This window comes from Microcaecilia unicolor, chromosome 9, assembly GCF_901765095.1.
Source record: "Microcaecilia unicolor chromosome 9, aMicUni1.1, whole genome shotgun sequence".
Taxonomy (NCBI): domain Eukaryota; kingdom Metazoa; phylum Chordata; class Amphibia; order Gymnophiona; family Siphonopidae; genus Microcaecilia; species Microcaecilia unicolor.
In genome coordinates this window covers 151,365,587-151,390,454 of record NC_044039.1, presented here as the reverse complement: position 1 = coordinate 151,390,454, position 24,868 = coordinate 151,365,587, and the positions used below count along the sequence as shown (strand labels likewise).

General features: G+C 43.1%; 1 protein-coding gene across 1 annotated transcript; it reads right to left on the bottom strand.

Moving 5' to 3' along the window:
- Positions 1-778: 778 nt before the first annotated feature.
- Positions 779-17,189, bottom strand: SRP14 (signal recognition particle 14). Its single transcript, XM_030214366.1, has 5 exons — positions 17,105-17,189; positions 10,599-10,671; positions 2,950-3,062; positions 2,585-2,617; positions 779-1,413 (listed from the first exon to the last, which is right to left on the bottom strand). The coding sequence occupies exons 1-5, from the start codon at positions 17,126-17,128 to the stop codon at positions 1,324-1,326; spliced, it is 333 nt and encodes a 110-aa protein (XP_030070226.1). The 5' UTR covers positions 17,129-17,189; the 3' UTR covers positions 779-1,323.
- Between the last annotated feature and the right edge of the window lie 7,679 nt (positions 17,190-24,868).

The following is a 24,868-nucleotide window of genomic DNA, read 5'->3' as shown; positions in this document are numbered from 1 at the left end:
AATTTTGGAAGGGGAGTTCCCATTCCTTTGCTATACACTATCAATGACAACCAAAATGTCAATCTCACACTCACTCCTGCTCTGGCAGGCTGTTGCAGTGGTATCTCCCCTTTGTTACAGGTACTGATGTACCAACAAAGGCTTTTTCAGGGTGGGGTGGGGGGGGGGGGGGGGAAGAGGACAATATGGGGCAGGGAGATTGGACTCAGGACTGAACAGGTCTGTCCTGTGCTCTTTTTGAGTTTTGGAAGGGGAGCTGCTCTTACACTGCTATACACTATCAATGACAACCAAACAAAAACTCACACTCACCCCTGCTCTGGTAGCCTTTTGGAGTAGTATCTGCCCTTAGTTATAGGTACTACTGTACCAGCAAAGACTTTTTTTTTTTTTTGGGGGGGGGGGGAGAAAAAAGGGTGGTAAGGGGCAGAAAGATTGGGCCTGGGAATGAACAGGTCTGCCTTGTGCTCTTATTTGAGGTTGAGAAGGGGAGTTGCCATTATATTGCTATACACTATCAAATGACATAACCAAAAAAACTAATTAACAATCACACTCAACCACACTTACACTCATTCTGCTGTGGCAACATGTTGGAGTGATATCTGCCCTTCATTATAGGTACCAGCAAAGGCTTTTTTTGTGGAGGAGAGGGGGGAAGAGGGCAGAAAGGGGCAGGGAGATTGGGATTTGGACTGAAGTCTGCAACACACCCACATTGGGAGAAAAAAAAAAAAAAAAAAAAAGACTGGTTTTAAAGAATCATAGCTCAATACAATTTGGGCTTCAGAACCAGACTTTAATACTTTTCATAGCACCTGCTGTTCAATCTCAGAATATTGATCATGAAATCAAATGAGATATGCAGCAATGTCAAAAAGGTTTACAAGGAAACAAACCTGCATAAGTGAGACTAGTAAACTGAGTTGTGTAACTGTTTAATGGTCATGCAGATTAACACAAATATTAGTCCCAAGTTGAAACATTTCACTCTACCCTTAACACAAATATTACTTTGAAACGAAGTAAAAACATATCTATTAAAGTCATACCATAAGCTAAGCAAGGGAAAAGCATTCTAGTCCTCTTTGGCCAAAAGTCTCCAAGTCAGCCCTGGCTGTTCTCTAGTCCAGCAAGGCAACTCCTTAGATCCACTAAGAGACTTCAGCATAAATTTAAACCCCCAGTGCCCATAACTTAATGCTCATGTTGGAAAAAAGATACAAAACTAAAGAGGGAGAAAAATAGACCAGGGCTGTATTTCTGGAACCAAGAGCTGATGATGCCTTTCATATAGGGTATGTTTGGTACATCTTTGCTCCATCACTGAGTAGCTTTACTTTTCTTGCTCTTGCTTTTCTTGTCTTTCTTCTTCAACCCATCCATGTTTGCTCTCAGGAGGTTAGAGTAAGCCTATAGCACAATAAAACAGTCAATGTCACTTACACATATTAAATAAACCCAAAAACAGTCCACATCAAGAGATACCTCATAATAATTAAACTTTAATTCCGCAGGTTGTTTTCAGCGTGCACCGCCCCCCCTCTCCCCACAGGATCAGGACGTCACCCAAATCAAAACTTTTTGGACATCCCTCCCTCCAGGTCTCTCAGCTAATCCAGCGTGTTTAGCTGTTACCAGTATCAGCTAAACACACTGTGACTGGCTGAGAGAGACCTGGAGGGAGGGATTTCCAAAAGGTTTTGATTTGGACGTCCTTGCATGTCCCGATCCTGTGTGTGTGTTGGGGGGGGGGGGGGCGCAAGCTGAAAACAACCTTGGAGGGGACTGTTGAGAGAACTGTGGTTGTGGTCAGTTCAGGCAGTAAGAAAAACACGTACAAGAAGGACGCCCATCACAAAAGCTGCAGGAAGACGTCCAGCTCGTGTTAGGCACTTGGCCGTCCCTGACGAGCACTTGGATGTTTTTTGCAGCAGCTCCAACGAGAGGTGCAGAGTGTCAGCAAAGCTTCCCGGAGAAGCCACGCTCCCTCCTCCCGTGTGGCAGCTGGAAGCAGCGAGCCACATATGATTAATCTGACTTCAACTTCGAGAAGATGCACCCCGTTTAAAGCATGTAGCCCTTCCCTTGGAGAAAGCTGCAAACATCCAAGTGCTCGTCAGGGACATCCTTTTTTGTTTTAGTGAAGGACGACCCTGACAAGCACTGGACATTTTTTTCTCCCACATATGTCGTACATTTTTGGAGCTTGTTCAGCTCTGCAAGAATTTTTTTTTCCTTCCGATTCCCTCACAGCAGCCCCAACGAGAGGTGCAGACCTCCCATTAGGTTTTCCACAGTAAGGGGATTGGAAAACAGTAGTGCATCTCATTACAACACGAATTTTACTCATAATACTAATTTGCTCATCTGCATTCCGTTTTTGTTAGCTGCTACCGTGACAGGACAATGCCCTTTTGTGCATGTCCTGGTTTACTACTTGCACGTTAAACTGGCTAGAACCAGTTTAAAACCCACATTGCTGGCTCGTTAACTTTAGTGCATGTGGACCTCAGTGTCTTGCAGTTGTAGCTTTCGAAATGAAAGCATGATACTAAAATCAGAGAAGTATAATAGAACTCACCATCTGAAATTTATTCACTTCTTTGGAACTGACCTGTGGTGAAAAGCGTGAAATGGTTAATCTGTACAATGTGTTCATACTAGTTATGCCATAAAAATGCAGCACAACCCATCCCATGAGAAACATCCAACATAGCTGTTATGAGGCCTACATGGCTACAGGCTCCTGGTAAGCCTAGACTTGCAGCACACATTAGACCCATTCTCCCTTTTCACCCCCGAAGAGTAGCAGCCATGCAAGCCTTCCCAAACACCCTGGTTGGTGGAGACAAGCTTTGAGAATGTCTCGCTTGCTCTTCAAGACATTCCTAGCTACAGACCAAACAATTTTATCTCCTTCCCAAGCTCCCTTCCATTTTTCCTTACCACTGTACTAATCTTTTTCTTCCCATCTGTGGCTCTCAGGAGACACTTGTTATCTGCAGGCTCAAAGCTCTCTAAATGGCCTTTACGTGGGACTGGCTTTGTTCGTCCATCATCTGCGTGGAAAATAAAATATTCAATGTTTCGTAAGCAATGTCATAAATCACCAATTTTCCACTATTCAGCATCCTTCATTCTTTATCAACCTGCAGGGAAGTGCACTATGTCCTCACCTCAAAACACGAGGCCCTCCGCAACAGACAAATATACATCTCAAGAACGTTGAAACCAGTGGTTAAATACAGACTTGAAACCATTGGAAGAGAAATATTCACAGGATTAATTTGAACCAATTCTGGCTTGAATAAAGAGAATAGGCATTGAGCTCCAAACATGAATTTATGTTGAGTAATTATATTTGACCGATCCCAACCAGGAGTAAGTACTCAGAAAATAATAAAGAAGGGATGCCCACAGATAATTTGGTCTGCCATGTTGGTGATCAATATAACTGCAAAAAGGTGAACAATTGCATTTCTTTCATTAGGCCACCCTCTTCTGTGGATATATAGTGCAGTATGGCTATACATTTGCAACACCAAGTGATTAAACTTATTCTAAATCACAACATGGTGAAATAAGATACTTATCTTAGGAGCCTAGCACCAAGATAACACCAAAAGTGCTCTTAAAGAGATCATGCCAAACTCCCCTATTTGAAGACGCCAGGTATTAATATTTAACAGTCTGGATTTGATAGTAAATTTAAAACAAATCAGAAAATGTTTCTTCACTCAACGTGTAATTAAACTCTGGAATTAATTGCCAGAGAATGGTAAAAGTAGTTAGCTTAGCAGGAATATAAAAAAGGTTGATAATTTCCTAACAAAAGTCCATAAATTATTAAAGATGGACTTGGGGAAAATCCACTGCTTATTTCTAACATAAGCAGCATAAAATCTGTTTTACTGTTTTGGGATCTTGCCAGGCACTTGTAACCTGGATTGGCCACGGTTGGAAACAGGATACTGGGTTTGATGGACATTTGGTCTGCCCCAGTATCTGTGGGACTCTGAATTGCTTGCTACTAAATGGAAGAGAGAGCATGTCACTGGGGAGACCTTGTCTCTTCTGATGAAAAAGATCAAGGTGACTAATTTGCTCTTTTCCTGGGAACAGCAATACAAAATTTGATATTTCACTGCAGTGGGCCAACCATGCAGATATCGGACTCAGCTGTTTGCCCCTGGTGTGGGGTAAGTCCTGCTCACTCGACCCATATGTTTTGGTCCTGTGTGCAGATCCAGCTGTTTTGTAGGACAGTTGTCTGTCAGCTGCTTTGAGTAAACATTCTATTGTTAGTATTCATCTGGATAGTTAGAGAAAAGACTAAGACACATGCTCTTAAATAGCCATACTGGGTCAGACCAATGGTCTATCTAGCCGAGTATCCTGCTTCCAGCAGTGGCCAATCCAGGTCACAAGTACCTGGCAAAAACCCAATTAGTAGCGCCATTCCATGCTACCAATCCCAGTGCAGTGTATTCTTTGTGAACTGGAGACAGCCACTTCTGCCTTCCCTGGCATCATCTTTTTTAGCTGATGCAATGGGAATACTTGGATGTTGAGAAGGGGTCCTTGAGGGCATAGAGGACATTTCAAGTGTGGTCTCTGATTTGGGATAGGCTTCCTCAGAGCTTGTAGTTTTTGTGTTAACTTTATGAACTGGAGCACGGGGAGGATAGGGGGTGGTACGTGGGATTATTTTTATGTTTATTCCAGGGATCACCATGAAGGAACAATGCAGTGTGTCCTATAGGTTTCTGTTTAAGTGACGATGGGTGGCTGAGGGTTTTGGGATTAATCCTGTTCTTGTATCTAGGTTTATTGTAAGCACAGTTACTTGCTTTGTATTGTGGGTTTTCAATAAAGGGAAATGGGACTTGATATACTGCCTTTGAGGTCTTTGCAACTACAATCAAAGTGGTTTACATATACACAGGTACTTATTTTGTACTGGGGCAATGCAGGGTTAAGTGACTTGCCCAGAGTCACAAGGAGCTGCAGCGGGAATCGAACTCAGTGCCCCAGGATCGAAGTCCACTGCACTAACCACTAGCCTACTCCTCCACTCCTCCAACACTTCATAAAGTTAAAATGTGGTTGAGAAAACCTCAAAATCTCCCACCTATGGTTTTATTACACAATTCTCTTTACACATTTATGTTGGTTATATGTGCATAACTATATCCACATATGTAGATGGTAGTTTTCAAACTACATTTCTGTAGTTTTATGCACAGAAATGCCTTTGAAGAGTTCCCTCTTCATTCTGGTAGTACATAAGAGCAGTCCAAATTAGTGGTATTTCTGCTCACTGCTAATGCTGCTTCCGAATCTTACCCGAGGCACATGTGCTGGTATTCTGCCCGACTGCCATATTTCTATGCCCCCAGTAATATAATTCCACAGCACAGGCCTGTGTAACTAGATGACCAGAGCCTTTCACTTGCCATTTAGGACAAGGAGATGACGTTCTCCAATAGACATCCCACTTAGTTTTACAATTTGTCATTTTAAAGAAAAGGTAGGTGGCCAAGGTGGTTCCATATCAGCGATACAACGCTACTACGGCTTTAGCATAAGCTAGTTCTTCTGAAGCTTAGAAGCTGTAATGCAGTTAAGGGCTCTGAAATACCATAAAAGCAATGTTTACCTGTAAGAAACAGTCCTCTTATAGACACAGGAACGGTAAGGTACACAAGCAGGGGACAGCCAACAGCACTGCTCTCCCTGAACTCAGAACTAAATGTTAAAAGTTGAGCATGCACAGCCCTTCCATCCACAGCAGTCTCCTTGGCTCCTCATTTTAAAAGCTATAGAGAGTTCCACTTGGGGACAGGTAGGTAGGATTGTGTGCCTTATCAATCCTGCTGTCTACAGAAAGCCTGCATAAGCAAATACTGCTTTCTGTTAAGCAGGACTGACAGGCACACAAGTAGGTGTCTGCCAAACCTAGGGCTGCTCAACAGCCCAATATAATTCAAGGAGGAGTTAAGTCTTAGTAACAGACTGACCAGCACTGCTTGAACAAAAGTCATTGTTGAGGCTTGGTCCAAACAATAAGAGCAAGTGCACAAAGGGAAGACCGCACTGTTTCATTGGTAGTTATCTAGTGAGGCAGACTCTCAAAGATCACTTTTGCTGCACTAGGTCCAATTGGACACAACTTGATATTGCAGCAGAGAGGAAATTCCACTTATTTATACATGAAGCCCAATCTTTAGTTTGCCCATGTTCTAGTGTCCTAATGATAGCTGGCACAATGAACCTACCATGGAGGCACCTGAAGCCATTAATGGAAGTAAACGGCACACCAAATATTAAGGTGGAACTGTGCAATCAGCCCTGTAAAAACAAACACTGGCTAGGAGGAGAGGACTCTAAAGATTAGGAGTGGTAATTCCTATGGAGTTTAAGAATAAGGGGTTCATTAATAGCTTAAACAGTAGCTTCTGTGCTGTGGCCTGTATTTGCTAGTACAATGAATGGCAGCATGTGTCAGTGCTTAAGATGTCTATGAATGAAAAGCTGTTGGAGGCAGAAAGTTGATAAAAACCACAGACAAGAAAAAAAAAAAAAGTGACCGCTTTGCTCATGACAGTTCAGCCTGTGACTACACTATGGGAAGCTAGCTGTCCAGGTAAGGGGAAATTAGATGCCCTTGTTTGGGAAGCTGTCAACAGGGTCCAACAATGAAGCCAAGGGGCATACCAATAATGGAAAAGGTTGGCTTGAGGGTAAGCTCTCAAGAGTACTTCTTGTAAAGAAGATGCAACAGTATACCTGGAAATATACAAATGTGGAATTCCACTGATGAGATGGAAGCCAATAAAGGGGATAGTGGTTACTCTGATTCTCCTGTTGTAAAGGAAATGGACGAGATCCGAAATCTAGTAAAGCTCCTTGTCTTTCAAGAAGGAGAAAGTTATCTTTAGCAGAAGCCTTGGTTTCTCTCCTGTGATGGGGAAGATCTTATAGTCCTGACCTGAAGACAGTAGCAGGATCCTCCTGAGAAAAACAGAGGGAGAAAGGTGCAGTTGGGGAACAACATTAAAGGGGTACTATAAGATTATGGAGAGGATCCATGAACGTAACAGTCCAGCGAACTCCTCACAGGAACATAGTGGATTAGAAAGCTGCTCATTAGGTTGAGGAGCCACTAGTTTAAACAGAGTAGTTTCTCCTTACCTTGTCTAAGAAAAGTGCTAATGAAGCTGTTAGCAGTGAAGTTTTTTTTTGGCCACAGGGGAAGGGGAAAAAAAAAAAAGTGATTAAGGAAGCATAGATCTGTAGAGCATGGAGGTGGTCAAAACTACCCAGATATTGAAATGTAGAATGTGTTTTTAACTCTATTCAGTAGTGCCTAAGAGTGGAAACAGTTACAGAAGGCAGTTAAAACAAAAAGGTGCCAGGACTTGTAGAGGCTGAATGATGCCAGCTGAGGGATGAAGATGACTACTATTTTGCCTCTCCAACTAAAGGATTATGATGGAACTCCAGGAAGTTTTTGAATTAGCCAGTGAAATATGGTTTACAATCAATGGTAAAAGCAGAAAAAAACCAAGACTTAGAAATACACTGTGCAAAGATGGATATATAGAAATTTTGTTTTAAACGTGTAGCTTGCTAGGATGCCCACATGTGGTGCAGTGTATGGAGGAGAAACAAGGTTAAGCAACAAATTCTAGCTTGAGGGATGTGAGGGTGAGAATCTGACTTAGTTTACTTGCATCAATCCAATAAAATGTAGGGAACCATGGTTTTCCCCATGAGTGCATACAGCTTGTGGAACTGTATAATGCTCAGATAAATACAAAGGATAACTCATTTGTCCTTATGTAGGTCATTTACACATGTCTTAGTTACTGCTGTGTACCACCGAGAGATATGCAAGAGGAATAGTGAGATGCATACATGTGGTTTAAGTACACCTCTTGTGGAATGAGAGGAGTAAAAGAAAGGAATGGAGCTAAGCCAAAATTAAAAAAAAAAAAAAAAACCAAAGACACACCTAAACAGTGTGAACTAGTCTATAATAGCATTCTAACAGAAGCAACCTACCACAGGGTACTTCAATGAATAGGAACAAAACAGCTGAAATTAAGAGAACTAATCAAGCAATATAAAATATTCTTATATCAAGTGACAAAAATACAAGATAGAGATCTCTATTTGATCCAACCCAACTGAAAGGGAGGTTCTCTTTTATTAGGAATGGATCATGTCCTGCAAGACGAGAAGCTGGCAACATCTCTAAAGAATGGGTATGTTGAAACTGCTGGCTCAGTGCAGAAAAAGAAAAAATGGTTTGTTCCAATCACTGTACATTACAAGTGTGTACAGCAATTCAGTGTAGGCCTGGACCTCTGCACATGATAATAGTCACCATGTCCACTTGGAAGGCTTTGCTGGTCATGCACAAGCCACTGTACTGGAAACTAGGGGATAAGGGACCCAACTGTACAGAATCCATTTGCTGAAGTTCTACACACTCTTGTACAAGGAAGACCGACTGAACTGAGAACCTCCAAATACAGCAAGGAGGCGCAGTCACCGTACAATGCTCCTGTGTAGGTGGGACATGTGCACCCCAGGAGGCACTATGAGTCCAGATGGTGGCATTCCTGACCCATCCTACCCATGCAAAAAAAAAAAAAAAAAAAAAAAGGGGGGGACATGGAGGACAGGCCAAAGCAGCATATGTGCAATGCTGCCACTCCTAGGGACCAACAGAAGACCATGTTTAAGGTAGACTGGCAGAGGAGATTGACAAGGGGCAAGATGCTGAACCCCGGGTGGGGGGGGGGGGGGTGGAACAATTGCGGCAGACCCACAAGCAGAACTGAGGGTCCACTGATGATATGGCCCAGGCATTATTATATACAGGTACTTATTTTGTACCTGGGGCAATGGAGGGTTAAGTGACTTGCTCAGTGTCACAAGGAGCTGCAGTGGGAAATACATACAATTCCTTTGGTTGTGTGATTAACTGCAATTAAAAAAAAAGTTATCAACTAAAAATTTTAAGCAAAATGCAGCCCTAATCTTGATATATTCAATCCTCTTATTTCATTGGGCTACTGACGTGAACATGCAGTTTAAGCTCATGACAGGATCCCTATAGCTGGAACAAAATGTGGGGGCACCTAAATTGCACTTGCTCACATTAAACATCATCTGCCAAGTGGGAAAGAGGAACCCGAATTATAGCTACATCATGCAAGGTTCCACATTAGGAGTCACCGACCAGGAATGGGATCTAGGCGCTGATACTATATTGAAACCCTCTGCTCAGTGTGTGGAGGCGGCTAAGAAAGCAAACAATGTTAGGTATTAGAAAAGGAATGGGAAAACAAAAATGAGGACTAATGCCTTTGTATCGCTCTATGGTGCAACCACACCTCGAATAGTGTGTTCATTCTGGTCACCGCATCTCAAAAGATAGTGGAATTAGAAAAAGGTACAAAGAAGGGCAAAGTGATGGGAAGATTTCCCTACAAGGAAAGGCTGAACTGGCTAGGGTTCTTCAGCTTGGGAAAAAAAAAAAAAAAAAAAAAGATAGCTGAGGGGAGATATGATAGAGGTTTATAAAATGAGTGGAGTGGAACAGGTAGACATGAATCGCTTGTTTACTCTTTCCAAAAATACTAGGACTTGAATGAGAACTTTTTGGCAACAAATTACAGAGTTTAATTACACGTTGAGTGAAGAGAATGCAGTAAAAGCAGTTATCTTAGCTGGTTTTAAAAAAAACGTTTGGATGGCTTCCTAAAGGAAGAGTTGATAGACCATTACTAAAAATGGACTTGGGAAAAATCCACTGCTTATTTCTAGGATAAGCAGCATAAATGTACTTTTTTGGGATCTTGCAGGTACTTGTGACCTGGATTGGCCACCGTTAGAAACAGGATGCTGGGACTGATGGACCTTTGGTCTGTCCCAGTATGGCAGTACTTACATAAGGTGGAAGGGTCTTGAACAAAGAGTGCACAGCCAAAAAGATGGTTTTAAAAAAACAACATTCAAGTAGCCATACCCAAGGTTGATTAAAAAAAAACCCAGAACTTTGCTACACATCCATTCAGCAGAGCAGGGGAAAAAAAAAAAAAAAAAAAAAAAAGATGTTGATGAGATTATGTGTGGGAAGAGATGTGCTCAGAACTCGACACTACATTCTGAGTTGTGGGAAAGCAGTTCATCTCAGCACTGGTTGTCATCCACTTGTGTGTCTAACTCAATCCTGCTTATCAGTAGGAAGGAAGAAAAAACAAAACAAAAAAAAAACACACACACACACAAGAAAACAGCCTTCCATTTACTTGTGACACTGGGATGAGTTCTGAACTGAAGCACTACCTTGGTATTCTATTGGGCCTGTATAGAGGCAGGATAAGTCCAGTCTTTAGAGGAATGAGAAACCCACCCAAAATGTAATACAACATTTTTCCTACACCATCCAATTCATTTAATTGGCAAAATGCTCACCAGGTGCACAAAATGAGTGGACCACCATTTTATAAGCAGCCTTGCTGTTTCTCAAGCTACTAGCAGCATGGCAAAGATTTCTCCCCAAAAATATTTCTACCTACATTTCTTCAGGGTGACATACACACTCCCTGTGGTCCGGCATTTCTGAAACAGCCTTGTCAATTCAGTCAAGAACTATAAGAAAAAGAAAAAAAAAAAAAAAGTTAAATCAATTCAGTTCAAAATACAGTTAACACATTAAATTAAAAAGCAGATGTGCTAAAGGGCTTCTCTCTCCCCCCCCCCCCCCCCCAACACTATGTTTATGTCCCTAAAGCTTAGTACATTTAGTTAACTACATTTAATCTTGCTGTCACCACTTTTAAAACAGTGCTGGTGCTTGCAAATTAAACAGTATGAATTTTTTTTTTTTTTTTAAAGAAGACAAAAGGCAAAAGGCAAACAATGGGCCAAGTTTACTAAAAAACAGTGCACACTAAAAACAATTTAATATATCTTAAACTACAGTTGTGTCAATGTTTTCTTGGAGTCTTGTAGCTGAAGAGTGGGAGAATCCATTCATTGAACAGGGTGGATAAGGTAGACTATGGAAGAAAGTGAGCTGGCTCAATATTATGGAGGCTACTGCTGATGCATGCTCAGGATTTTTTTTTTTTATTTTGACACTGAGGTAGCAACATCTGACAGAGCCAGAACATTTGCTCACCCAAAGAGGAGAAGTTAGATCTTACCTGCAGTGGTGTACCTAGGGTAGTTGACACCCGGGGCTGGTCATTTTAACACCCCCCCCCCCTCCAAAATCTAGTACTAGGCATACCAAGAATACAAAACTCAGGACCTATAGAGCAATTCTACCATACCATAAGCAGTAATTTCTACAAGTCACACAAGGAAAAGGAAAGCATCTTAAATACTACAGTGAGCACTAGATCAATTCACCTATTGTAAAATGAACTCAGACAGAATAGTCGATCCTGCATAGTCAATGCCAACTGAAAGCCATGTCTTTCACAAACAGATACACCCTAATCCACTATAGAAAAAGTAATCAAACTTTCTATTTAGACAAAAATTAAACTGAATCCCCAAGATGCCAGACGTTGTATTTATAAACATTTATTAACATCTACCATACTACTTTATCCTAAAGCAAAAAGATAAATATATTTTATTTACAGTTTGTTGTCTCTGGTTTCTGCTTTCCTCATCTTTTCACTGTCTTCCTTCCACCCACCCACCACCTGCCCGCCCTCTCTCCCTGCCCCTTCCATCCAGGGTCTGCCCTCCCTCTGACCCCTCTTTACGGCTCCCAGTTCCAGCCCCATTATCCCACATCTGCCACCTGCCTCCCTTTTCAGCCCCCAGTTTCAATCCAGCCCTTTTCTCCCACCAGTTCCGAGCATCAGCCCCAGCCACTTCTCCCTACCCTCCTTTTCAGCCCCCAGTTCATCCCCTTCATCCACATGCCTTGCATTAGGGCCCCCCCTTCTCAGCCTCCGACATGGCCCCATTCCCTCCTGCCCCCTTCTCAGACCGTCCCCTTCTCCCACCTGAGCATCCCCAGACCCCGTCCCCTTCTCCCACCTGAGCCCCCCCCCCCCCCAGACCCCGTCCCCACCTGCCTACCAGCTCTGTGGACGAACAGACTACCCTCTTCTCCTGCCACCCAGCCTTAAAAAAAAAACCTGTGAAGCACCTCACGTCTGCTCTGCTGTAAAGGAAGCAAATCGCGTCGGCCCTTCCCTCAGTGTCCTGCCCTCTGATGTAACTTCCTATTTCCGCGAGGGCGGGACACAGTGACGGAAGGGTTGACACGATTTGCTTCCTTTACAGCAGAGCAGAGGCGAAGCGCTTCAGCTGTTTTTTTTTTTAAAGGCTAAGTGGCAGAAGAGGGTTGTCTGTCCGTCGACAGAGCTGGTAGGCAGTTGGGGACTGCGGCGCTAGCACAGCACCCCCCCCCCCACCCTTGGTACGCCACTGCTTACCTGCTAATTTTCTTTCCTTTAGTTTCAGACAAGATAAAGCCCAGCAGGTGTAGACAATCAAAATACTTTCGTTATCACTTGCCCCTTAAGAGCTCCATGCAAATTCAGATACATGGTCCATTTGCTTGAGTAAAAACACTTAAGGTTTCTTACAAAGCTGCATGGCAAATGAGAAAGCACACAAGAACTGAATGGGCTTCCTCATTTTCCACATGGGAATCACTAATGTGACTTTGTAAAAGAAGCCCTTAAATGTTGTGGGAGCAAAAGCCCTGCATAACACACTATACACTAACATGGCACTGTTCAGCACTTCCAACCTGAACTTTAAAATACAGACTTTAGCCAATTCCATCTTTCACTGATGACTTGCCAAGGCCTATGAATGTGTGTGTAGTCGGCAAAAAGCCTCACAATACAAAAACCTCAAGGACTGCCAGCCAGCTAGCCAAGGATTCCTGAGCTGACATAATGGCTGGGGAAGCGGAGTGCTGCAACAATACTTCAGAATGGTTCTGTGCTAGCATGAATGTGATGCAATGCGCTGGTTCTCTACAACAAAAAAATAGGGAGTCCCAGGCCTATTATTCCACCCCAGAAAAAGCACTTGTTTTACCTGGAACACCGACCTCATGGTTAAAAGGGCACTTCACTGTGGTGCCAGTGGGACAATATTGTGGCCGCTAGATCCATACCATTGGAGATAAAACAAATTGCTGTGCCTGGACAGCAAGGCCAAGAATGTACATAAGGTGAACTCTTCATAATTGGCAATAAGTGCTGCTGCTTAGTTTGAATGGACTTACTGCCCAAGGAAACAAGAGGGAACAGCAAGGAACCTTTTGCACACCTGCCTGATTAAGCAAGGCAAAGATGTGAAAGGCTGCAGGCTACTTTCCTGAGTGACTGGAGAAGAAATTGTGTCACATCCATACACCATGCTTTCTAGGTACTACAGTTTGACCAACAGGCTTCCAAAAGAAGGAAAACTAGAAGTGTTAAACAACGTTCTTTATTGTTGGTCCATCTGTAATAAGTCTAAAGCTATTCCAGTTGGACAGCTTTTTCATTTTAAAGCTTTCCATATGTAGATATAAATATTATGAAATAATTCAATATCACTAAAACAGGTTAAAAAATTTATTATAGCTGGTAGAAACAGCAATTTTAAACTATTTTGAACTCACTTTTCTACACCAAAATATGAATACACTGTATACATTATAGATGGCCACATTTCAGTGAGGATATCCTGTTTCCTGATGGGTTCATCTTAACTGTTGTAATCTTTCTTGGGAAGCCTGGTGTTATAAAGATGACGGAATATATTGAAATTATATTAATTGGGACACATGGAATCACAACTTCATCTGTTTTGTAGAAATTTACCTTTTAGATACACAAATGGTTTATTCTGTTTTGAACATGTTTCAGGGACAAGTGGTTTTATAAGTCAAAATAAATATTTTGTTTCATGCACATCTCTTTTGTTTAAACATAACTAAATGTGTTATAAGCCCCTAATGCAGTATATTGGTTCTCTTATTGTTTTTTTTTTTTTCTTGCGATGACTTATACTTACCAAAACTGAAAACTCTTATTTCTATCTGGTCGATAAGCATAAAGGAATCCTGTGCCGAAGGAATGGATCCTCAGGAGCTTAGTCAAGATCGGGAGGCGGGGCTGGTGGTTGGGAGGCGGGGATAGTGCTGGGCAGACTTATACGGTCTGTGCCAGAGCCGGTGGTGGGCAGCGGGACTGGTGGTTGGGAGGCAGGGATAGTGCTGGACAGACTTGTACGGTCTGTGCCAGAGCCTGTGGTTGGGAGGCAGGGCTGGTGGTTGGGAGGTGAGGATAGTGCTGGGCAGACTTATACGGTCTGTGCCCTGAAGAGCACAGGTACAAATCAAAGTAGGGTATACACAAAAAGCAGCAAATATGAGTTACCTTGTTGGGCAGACTGGATGGACCGTGCAGGTCTTTTTCTGCCGTCATCTACTATGTTACTAACTTGGAGCAGACCATATAATACCTGGCAAACTAACACACAGGACAAGTAACTCCCTCAGTTTAGGCAAGAGAAGAACAAGTGAACCCAAATCCAAGGGTTTGAATTAGAAGGTACCTTTGTCTGTAAGCGTGTAGACCATACCCAAGGTAACAGTCAATGCTAAGAAGGCACCAAGTTGGAAAGACCTGAGCAAAATGTCTGCTTTAGAAGAAAACGTCCCCAACTTCAGCTCCTGGATGCTTAAGCTGGCACTCAAGAAAGATGCACTCATGAGCACTCTAGAAGCTGCTCAAACACAACCCACCTGCTACAAACCTCAGTATCTGGTGTTTAATACCTTGAAAGCATTGAAAAGAATACCACAAAGGCAGGGCAGGTAAATAGCTGGGCATTACAGCCAACATTCTATTCAAGTTACCAAAGAAGAAATAAAATGGGAGAGATTTAACTGGATGAAGACCAAGAAGACTAGACTGCTATTATAGCAGAGGACCTGAAGAAAAACCCTGCAATAGCCTTGCCTGATTACAAACACTACCTGCTGGTCACAGAATGGCACTATCACTGGAGAAAGAAGCACAAGACTAAAGGTCTGAAATAAGGATTTCCTTCTGCCCAGGATATCTGATGGGAGAAAAAAACATTAAGGAAATAAGAACATAAAAGGTGAACCTGCAGGAAGCAGGTGCCAAACAAAGCTTCAGACTGAGAATTAGCTACTTATACTGCCTTTTTCAAGTTTTGATTCATCTGCCTAGCCATGAAATGTCTGAAGATAATCTAAGGGCAGCAGGTACATTTAATTAATCCCATAAAACAGGTACACAAAATCAGAAGAACTCACTCCTAGAAGAATACTTTTTTTAATAGAGGCTCCTCCATGGAAGAATGGACCTTACTGTAATGCTACATATCCTGCTCTTATCAAGGAGAGCATGAATCTTAAAACTAATACCACTGAGTGCTTAGTAACTGGTATGATAGGAGTTACTGCTGAGCCAGGCCTGAATGTGCTGCATTAGGCTGAAAGGAAGGAAAGGAACTCTGGAGGACTTTGAAAGAATGCATAAAAATGTTAGTCATGTAGATTGATTCTAGGAAAGCTACTTCCTACTCCTGGTGACAAACATATTGCATCTTACCATTTCTTAGGAGTCTGCCAGGTATTTGCGACCTGGAAACAGTCTACTGGGATAAATTATCCTTGTCTAACCCAGAATAATTATGTTATGTTTTCATACCAATATATACAAAAACCAGTGCTAGCCCAAAAATACAATAACTGCATATTCTCCAACAGCAAAAAAACCAAACTTATACTGCATTCACTAATGTTCAATAATTAACACAAAAAAAGAAGTTTGAGTGTGGCTTTGATATCTTTTTTAAAGGTGTTACCCCATATCTTCCTGAAGCAATCATTGAAAACACAGGCCATCGGGAAGAGGATCCTGTTCAAACATAAGTTTTTTGAGTCCTTAAGAGTCTTTAAACTTTACTGCATTAAAGATAGCAGATTTTGGTGACAAGACTTTGGGAAGCTTTTTGCCTGCAATTGAAAATATGGTACACTAACTACAGTTTTTCTTCCCTTTGTTTCTGCATTAATAAGATGCTGTTGTGATATGCAGCTACATTATTTTGGGGGGGCTCATAATGGTTTTGTATATGTTGGTAATTTATATCTACCCCTTCTTGTTTTGTACAATTGTGTAATATTCCATGTTCATACTACATTCATCTTGTAGAACAGCTAAGTAAAGTATCTCAGGACCCTTCCAGGTTAGAAATCCCCTAAGGAAGACTCTGTTCTCTAGAAGAAAAACAGCATTTTACCACATTTATGGAGAATATCCTCTTGCAGCCAAGTAAGGAATGGAATTGTGATCAAATTTCTATGCAGAAAGAGTGCTTAAGGAAGGGGTGGGGGGGGGGGGGGGGGGGAAACCTCTGTTTCCAGGGATAATAGCAACTCAAATGCAAGAGTAATCCCCGATACAAAAATAACGTGACCATCATCCCTGCTGGGAAAGAGTGGGTGCTATTAAAGGCTTCTTCAAAATAAACCAGCAAAAAATTTGGGTTCTGGCATAAGTTGGCACACAACTAAGTCCCGAGACCCAAAGACCATACACAGGATGCATTTCAGCTGCCTTCATGTGCAGTTCCCAGTGAATACCTCAAGCATGCAGGGAGAGCAAAGTAATCAAGACCAGTGCCATCTGTAGCAAAATCACCAGCTCAAAGTAGATAAACAGAACCGAATGCAGTTTATAATTGAAATCTGCAATCCAGTTGTGCCCGTGTCGACTCCCAATCCCAAAATTACTACTGCGACCTGTGGTCTGTAGAATTAGGCAAAAACAGGATCCTCTTCATTCTAAAAGCCCATTTGCTCCTCCAGGATACAACTATACTGAACGGAATACCTCACTTCTCTCCTATTTTCCTATATTCCAAAAAATGATTTACCAGTACCAATCACGAGCTATAGAGAGTTACAACTAACCTCAATCCCCAAGGACAGAACCCCTCGGTGTCCTCCATTCGCCACGCCCTGCCTCGAGCTCCAACCCTCCGAAAACTAAACGCTACCATCAAACTCTCTCACCTGCTCGCTTTCCAGCAGCACCATCTTTCCAAAGAGCTACAGGCAGCTTCCACGCCACACCGCAATAGTCACCGGAAGTGAGCGGTTTTTAAGCACCCTGTGCGCAGGCGCCTCCGGACTTCGTCGAAGCGGTGGGTTGTGGGTTTGTAGTCCGTTGGTTGCTTCTTTCAAAGTAGCTTTTTTTTTTTCTCTGCTATATTTCACCAAGACGTTGCAAAATCTGAATTTTAAAACTTGTAAATGTTTTGTGATAAATGGTCTAAAAATAAATACTTGATTTCCACATTTTCTTTAGAAATCAAACAAAATAAAACATGGAAAAGAAAATAAGATGATACCTTTTTTATTGGACATAACTTAATACATTTCTTGATTAGCTTTCGAAGGTTGCTTTTATTTAACAATTCATTCTTATCCATGAAAGAAAACACCCAAACCTATTCATGTTGACTATTTTAACTTTTAATCCATTTGCCACTTTAGCAATGTACTCAGGGGCCTTGTTGCCCTTTGAATCTATATTATTTGTACAACAGAAGTATATTTTGCGTTTTCTGAGTTCTAGTGTCCTTCCTGTGGAAGTAATTGCCATAGGTTCCATTCCATTTCACAACTTAATGCCATTCCTTATAAACATCATAGCGCAATGGAATGGAAACACACTAATTTTGGCGAGACGAAGATTTGATTTGAATGTAATAGTGTATTCATTAAACTGTATTAACATAAATGTGAATTAAACACATGCATTTGAGGAAAAGCAGGCCACGCTATTACCACATGTTATGTGGGTGATGTCATTTGACGGAGCCCTGGTTAGGATGCTGATTTGCTAGTACTAGAGAAAGTTCTAGCAGCATCTCACTGCGCATGCCTTCCCACTTGATGCATGAGCGTGGGTCCCTCAGTCTCTTTTTTTCCATGGAGCAGAGAGGACGCGTTTGCGTTTCTCCTCACTTTGCGCTTTTCAAAACTTTTTTCATTATTGTGAGTGCCTTCCCTTTCAGGTAATTATCCTTTTTTTAAATGTATTTCTTCTGTTTTCCTTTCCTTGCAGGTCCGCAGCAGCAAGAAGGTTTTAGCTCCACAAATGTTGAGATTGATGGGCCATGTGGCCTCCACAGTGCATGTCGCTTCCACGGCACAGCTCCATTTGAGAGCGGCCTAGTGGCAGAGGCATTGTCGTTCAGTGATTTAACACAGACTGCCTCTGCTGTGTCCCGCCTATGAGGAAAACAGGAAGTTACATCAGGAGGCCAGACACAGCAGGGGTCCCAGAACTGGCCGGAGCAGGCAGCCTGTCTTCTTAACTACAAGTAAAAATATTCAAATTGTGACAATTACCTCAGGGACAGCACAGACACTCCTTCTACTGCTATACACTGTTTAAATCAGATGGGCTTTTGTTTGTATGGTGGCTCTACAGGATGTGGAGACCACTAGTCCTGAGCATTATTACTTTGGGTGACAAGGGCCGCCAAAGGCAGTCTTTGCCCCAGAGCCTACTTTCAAATAGAGCCACCAAAGGCAGCCCCTGCCCCAGATCTTACTTTCAAACAGGGCCAGATACTTTGTGAAATAACACAAAATCCTGCAAGACAAAACTCAAAACCTGTACTGAATACTACTACACAGAAAGAGAGTGGGAAATGGACCAATGACTCCAGGAGAACGGGAGATAAGATTTCAAAGAACCACTTTATTCAATGACTCAACACAGAAAACTGTGTTTCGGCCAAAAGGCCTGCCTCAGGAGTCTTGGTGATCCTTGTATTCCCAAATAAAAAACTTGAGGTCGAATGGTCTTGAAAAAGACCTCTATAATATCTTGTTGGCGCGGCGTCTCGATATATTTGTATTTGGGAATACAAGGATCACCAAGACTCCTGAGGCAGGCCTTTTGGCCGAAACACAGTTTTCTGTGTCGAGTCATTGAATAAAGTGGTTCTTTGAAATCTTATCTCCCATTCTCCTGGAGTCATTGGTCCATTTCCCACTCTCTTTCTGTGCTGTTATTTTTACGTGGGAGTTAGTGTTCATCCACTTAGGTGGATTACTCTCTGAATACTACTACACCATAACAACCCTAACCCACCTATAAAAAGACAGTAATATAAATATTATACTGGGCCTTAGAGCACCAATATACCGGCTATTGGGAAACTGAAACAAGCTAGACTATTCCTACTCAGACACTATATGCTAGCACAGGGGTGGGCAGCCTCAGTTCTCAAGGGCAGCAACCCAGTCGAGTTGTCAGGATTCTCCCAATGAATATGCATGAGATCTGTTTGCATGCACTACCTCTATTGTATACAAATAGATCTCATGCATATTCATTGGGGAAATCCTGAAAATCTGACTGTGTTGCAGCCCTCGAGGACCGAGGTTGCCCAATCCTGTGCTAGCAGAATCCTTCACCTTAGAATATGAACAGCCTCTTTCACCTAGTACAAAATAAGAGACCACAAAAAAACTGCAGACAAAACCTGAAATGGATACCCCCAAGAAAGCTAGACTCTTTAAGCAGGGCAATATTGGCAAAAGAGAAGCAAAAATTAATTTTCTCCTGTACTTTATAAAATAAAAATAGAAAACATTTACATTTAACAAAGCAGGCACATCTCAGTCTTTAAAAGTCTTAAATAAAAACATTTTTTTCTTTTCCACCTTTGTTGTCTGGGAATTTTAATTTTCTGATTAAGCTGGTCTCCATCTCTTTTCCATGAGTCAGTCTTCTCCTGAAATGTTTTCCAGGTTGACCTTTCCATTTCTTCTCTCTTGTCTTCTACCTTTCCTTCTGTCTGGTACTGATGTTTCATTTTGTTTTATCCCCCTCCCCCCCCCCCCCCCCACTTTTCTGTGTGATTAATTATATCTACCCATTTACTTTTACTACTACTACTACTATTTAGCATTTCTATAGCGCTACAAGGCATACGCAGCGCTGCACAAACATAGAAGAAAGACAGTCCCTGCTCAAAGAGCTTACAATCTAATAGACAAAAAATAAAAAAAATAAGCAAATCAAATCAATTAATGTGAACGGGAAGGAAGAGAGGAGGGTAGGTGGAGGCAAGTGGTTACAAGTGGTTACGAGTCAAAAGCAATGTTAAAGAGGTGGGCTTTCAGTCTAGATTTAAAGGTGGCCAAGGATGGGGCAAGACGTAGGGGCTCAGGAAGTTTATTCCAGGCGTAGGGTGCAGCGAGACAGAAGGCGCGAAGTCTGGAGTTGGCAGTAGTGGAGAAGGGAACAGATAAGAAGGATTTATCCATGGAGCGGAGTGCACGGGAAGGGGGTGTAGGGAAGGACGAGTGTGGAGAGATACTGGGGAGCAGCAGAGTGAATACATTTATAGGTTAGTAGAAGAAGTTTGAACAGGATGCGAAAACGGATAGGGAGCCAGTGAAGGGTCTTGAGGAGAGGGGTAGTATGAGTAAAGCGACCCTGGCGGAAGATGAGACGGGCAGCAGAGTTTTGGACCGACTGGAGAGGGGAGAGGTGACTAAGTCCTTAGTCTTCTTTTCACAGATTTGCCTCATCTACCAATGGGCTTTTCCCATCTCCCTCATTCCCTCTCCAGCACTTCCTTTGCCCCTCTGTATCTCTCCTTCCTCAGTCTCCTACTCCCCTCATCTTTCACCCACTTCCTTACTCCACCATTCCTATCCCCTGTAGTCACCCTCTTAGCCCTCATGTACCCACCACTGCCTCTCATTCTCTCATCAGTCCCAGCTCCATTCCTGTCTTTCCTTTCTTCCCCTTGTCTCCAAGCTATACTTCCATCTCTTACCCTATACCCTATGTCCTACTGCTTCTCTTTCACTATCTTTCTTAACCCCATTTCCACCCTCACTTAACCCCTTTAGAGACCCATCCCCTTCCTCGCATACTTGTAACCATAAAGATTTGGCTACCAATGTTTACAAGGTTTCAGAGTTGTAGCCTTTTAGTTTATCTCCTCTCTCTCTCTCTCCAGCTGCCATGCAGGACTCCCCCTCTCTTTTTTTTTTAATTTTTTATTTATAACCATTCAAATTTTTACAAGCGACAAAACAACTTGCTGGAAATATAGAGAAAGTAATATATAGGAATTATTTCAGTCGGGTAACTCTATTCTCTTCCTTAGACCACCAAACAGGGAGAGTGAAACAAGACAAGGAGATCAATCGAACAGTAAACAGAAAAAAAACCCCATGGTATTAACCTGATTATCCCCAGATATTACTCGTCTAAATCATTATTCCACATTGATCATCTGGTTGGCTTCTTCAAGGCCAATACGGTGTATAGTCAAATCATTTCATTGAAAACATACTTATTGACCAATATTAGTTAGAAATAATACATCTGATTACATTCTTTCCCTTTTAAAAACCAAAAATTATTTAACAATACATATACTTAAGTCTCTAATTCCAATCCCACTGATTAAAGTAATCCCAGTTTTCACAGGATTCACTCCTTTTAAAGTAATAATTTGAGGAAATATTTCTGAGGAAAACTTTAGGAGTCGTACCCGGAACTCTGGGAAAAACAATAATCTTGATATTAATCATCTATAATAATATTCATTTTATTATTCAAAATTTCTGGTCTATTATCATTTTCAAATTCATAACCACTTCTTGCTCAAGTAGAATCATTTGTTATATCAATTTTTTACTCTCAAATAGTTCAGTTGAATTGTCCATGTAACTCTCTAATAAAATTATATCTGAAACAAAATTATTTACTACCACCGTTAGGTCCCGAAGCGCCTTCCAGATGGTATTCAATGTAACCTCCACGGGAGCCAAAAACTCCAAGTTGATTTCTCATAGGTGTTTAGGAGTGGTTCCGCCGATTCGGGTTCTGCTGTAAACGTTCTCCGTTTCAGCATATACCTCTAACTCACTCCTCCACTCCTTTGGGCATGGTGGTTGAATAATTCGGGAGCGATGGAGTTGTTTTTTCCAGGTCCAAGAGCGTCGACGCTCCTTCGCCGGCGCTAATCAAAGGACTCGCCAACCCTTTCATCTGTGGACAGTTCGTCGCACAGCGGTCCCGCACTTGCTGCTCAGGGGATAAAACGCTGGCCATCGGCGGCTGTCCCCTTCCTCTCAGTTAAGGTAACTGCAATTGCAGAGAGGAAATTTACGTAAAGAAGACGAACCTTCAGAGGGCAGCTGGGTCGTTGGGCATACGAACTTCAGGTCACCATCTTACCACTCTCCCAGTTTGGGACACTCTCCAGCTTATAATCGAAAAAGAAAAACGCCTATATTTCGACCCAAATCGGGAGATGGGCGTTTTTCTCGCAAAGGTGCCCAAATCGGTATAATCGAAAGCCGATTTTGGGCGTTTCCAACTGCACTCCGCTGCGGAAACGAATAAAGTTGATGGGGGCGTGTCGGAGGCGTGGTGGAGGTGGGACTGGGGCGTGGTTATCAGCTGAGGAGAGATGGGCGTCTTTAGCTGATAATCGAAAAAAAAAGGCGTTTTGACCGCGATTTTGGGTCATTTTTTTTTACCCTTTTTTCTCACGAACAAGTCCCAAAAAAGTGCCCCAACTGCCCAGATGACCACTGGAGGGAATCGGGGATGACGTCCCCGGACTCCCCCAGTGGTCACTAACCCCCTCCCACCAAAAAAAAACCCCACTTTAAAAACTTTTTTTCCAGCCTGTATGCCAGCCTCAAATGCCGTACCCACCTCCATGACAGCAGAATGTGTTCGATCCTGTCACAGCCTTTCCCTGGGTCTGATGTGGCTCTCGGGTGCAGTACAGGGTCACATCAGCATTGCATTGTGGTGGGTGTAGGGTATTGGGCTCCGTGATTTCATTAGCTTGTGTTACAGTCTCACGATGTTGGTAGTTGGTAGGCTCTTCTCCCATGGTGCTTTTCCCCCTGCCTTCTGGGTCAGAGTGTGCCCTGTTGTGTTTCCTGTTGTAGTCCATGCGGTAGTGGCCATTTTTGTAAGCCAGTTTTAGTTCCCTTTCCTGTGTTAGCCACGTTAGAGAACTTAGTTCTTATCTTGAATGTGGCTGAAAGAGGGCATTGTACAGCATTCTGCCAGCTCTGACCTACTGCTAATCTCAGTACCAGGGAGACTCGTTGCCAGTGGGGCACAACCTCTGATCTGCAGTTAACTGTGAATAAACGCGGTTATTCCAATAAAGGACGTTTTCGGAGAGATTAGTCTTCAGGTGTCAACTGGTGTGCCAATGTTATACAGCAGCAACAAGTCCTAGAGGCCTGCGTGTATGCAGGTCCCTGGAGCACTTTTAGTGGGTACCGCAGTGCACTTCAGCCAGGTGGCCCCAGGCCCATCCTCCCCCCCACCTGTAACACTTGTGCTGGTAAATGGGAGGCCTCCAAAACCCACTGTACCCACATGTAGGTGCCCCCCTTCACCCCTAAGAGCTATGGTAGTGTTGTACATTTGTGGGTAGTGGGTTTTGGGGGAGGGGGGTTGGGAGCTCAGCACTCGTGGTAAGGGAGCTATGCATGTGGGAGCTTTTTCTGAAGTCCACCGCACTGACCTAGAGTGCCCAGTTGGTGTCCTGGCATATCAGGGGGGCCAGTGTACTACGAATCCTGGCCCCTCCCATGACCAAATGGCTCGGATTAGGACATTTTTGAGCTGGGCATTTTTAGTTTCCATTATCGCTAAAAAAAACAACCACCCAGCTCAAAAACGTCCATTTTTTCGAAAATACGGTTCGGCCCGCCCCTTCACAGACCCATTCTCGGAGATAAACGCCCATGGAGATAGGCGTTTGCGTTCGATTATGCCCCTCTCCTTGTCTGGTTTCTCCTCAGAGGCCTGTCTGATATGGGTAACCCTTCAGCATAGCCCTCTAAGTAATTGAAACACACAAGCCCCTCCACCCCTTCAAGGTGGTGTCCCTTCGGAGGGGCCCCTTCTCCTTTTTTTTCTCTACCGCCCATCTGCCATGCAGGACCCTCTCTTTCTCCCTCCCCATCTGCCATGCAGGATCCCCCTCTTTCAGCCATCCAGGATCTCATCTCTCTCTCTCTCATGCCCCATCCAACTCCATTCTCTCTTTCACCCTCTCACCACCCAACATCACTTCTCTCTCTTCCCCATCACATCGCTCTTCTGTCTCACCTCCAAGCATCCAGCTTTACTCTGTCTTTTTCTCCAACTCCCCTCTGTCCAGCTTTGCCTGTCTTTCTCCCAATACTCCTGTCTCCTTTTTTTTTTCCCCGTTCATCATGCAACATCATCCAATCTCACTTCACCTCACCCCACAATTGGCCCTGGCTCCAGCCCCATCCAGGACTCAATCTCTCTCCCACCATCTGTCATGCAGGATTCCCCCTCCCTGTCCCCTCCCCACCAGCCAGCCAACATCACCCCACTGTCTGTTTCACACCTTCACCATCCAACATCACCTCTCTCTCTCTCTCTCTCTCTCTCTCTCTCTCTCTGTTTTCATTCACATTGCCATTTTGTCTCTCATCCCTCAGCATCCAGTTTTAACCCGTCTTTCTCTCCTCCTCCCCTTTGCCTGTCTTTCTCCCAGTGCTGCTGTCTCTCTCTTTTTTTCCTGTTCATCATGCATAATCCCATCTCTGTTCCCCTCATCCCTCCATTGGCCCTATCTCTCTTGCTCTGTCTTTCCGTCCCTTTTGGTCACTCACTGACATCTCAAGTCCTCAGAGTCCTGGAACAACTGCGAGCTTAGCTTCCCTTCCCTGACCAACCCCTCACTTATTGGTTCGCGCCGCTTACTGCCTCCCTGACTTGGCTGT

What these genes read in the sequence shown, in the direction of transcription:
- SRP14 (XM_030214366.1), bottom strand. Translation starts at nt 17,128, where the DNA reads ATGGTGCTGCTGGAAAGCGAGCAG. An exon ending in TGCTGCTGGAAAGCGAGCAG is followed by an intron (nt 10,672 to 17,104) that starts GTGAGAGAGTTT and finishes TTTTTCTTATAG; the next exon opens with TTCTTGACTGAATTGACAAG. An exon ending in AGAAAAAGATTAGTACAGTG is followed by an intron (nt 2,618 to 2,949) that starts GTAAGGAAAAAT and finishes TTTTCACCACAG; the next exon opens with GTCAGTTCCAAAGAAGTGAA.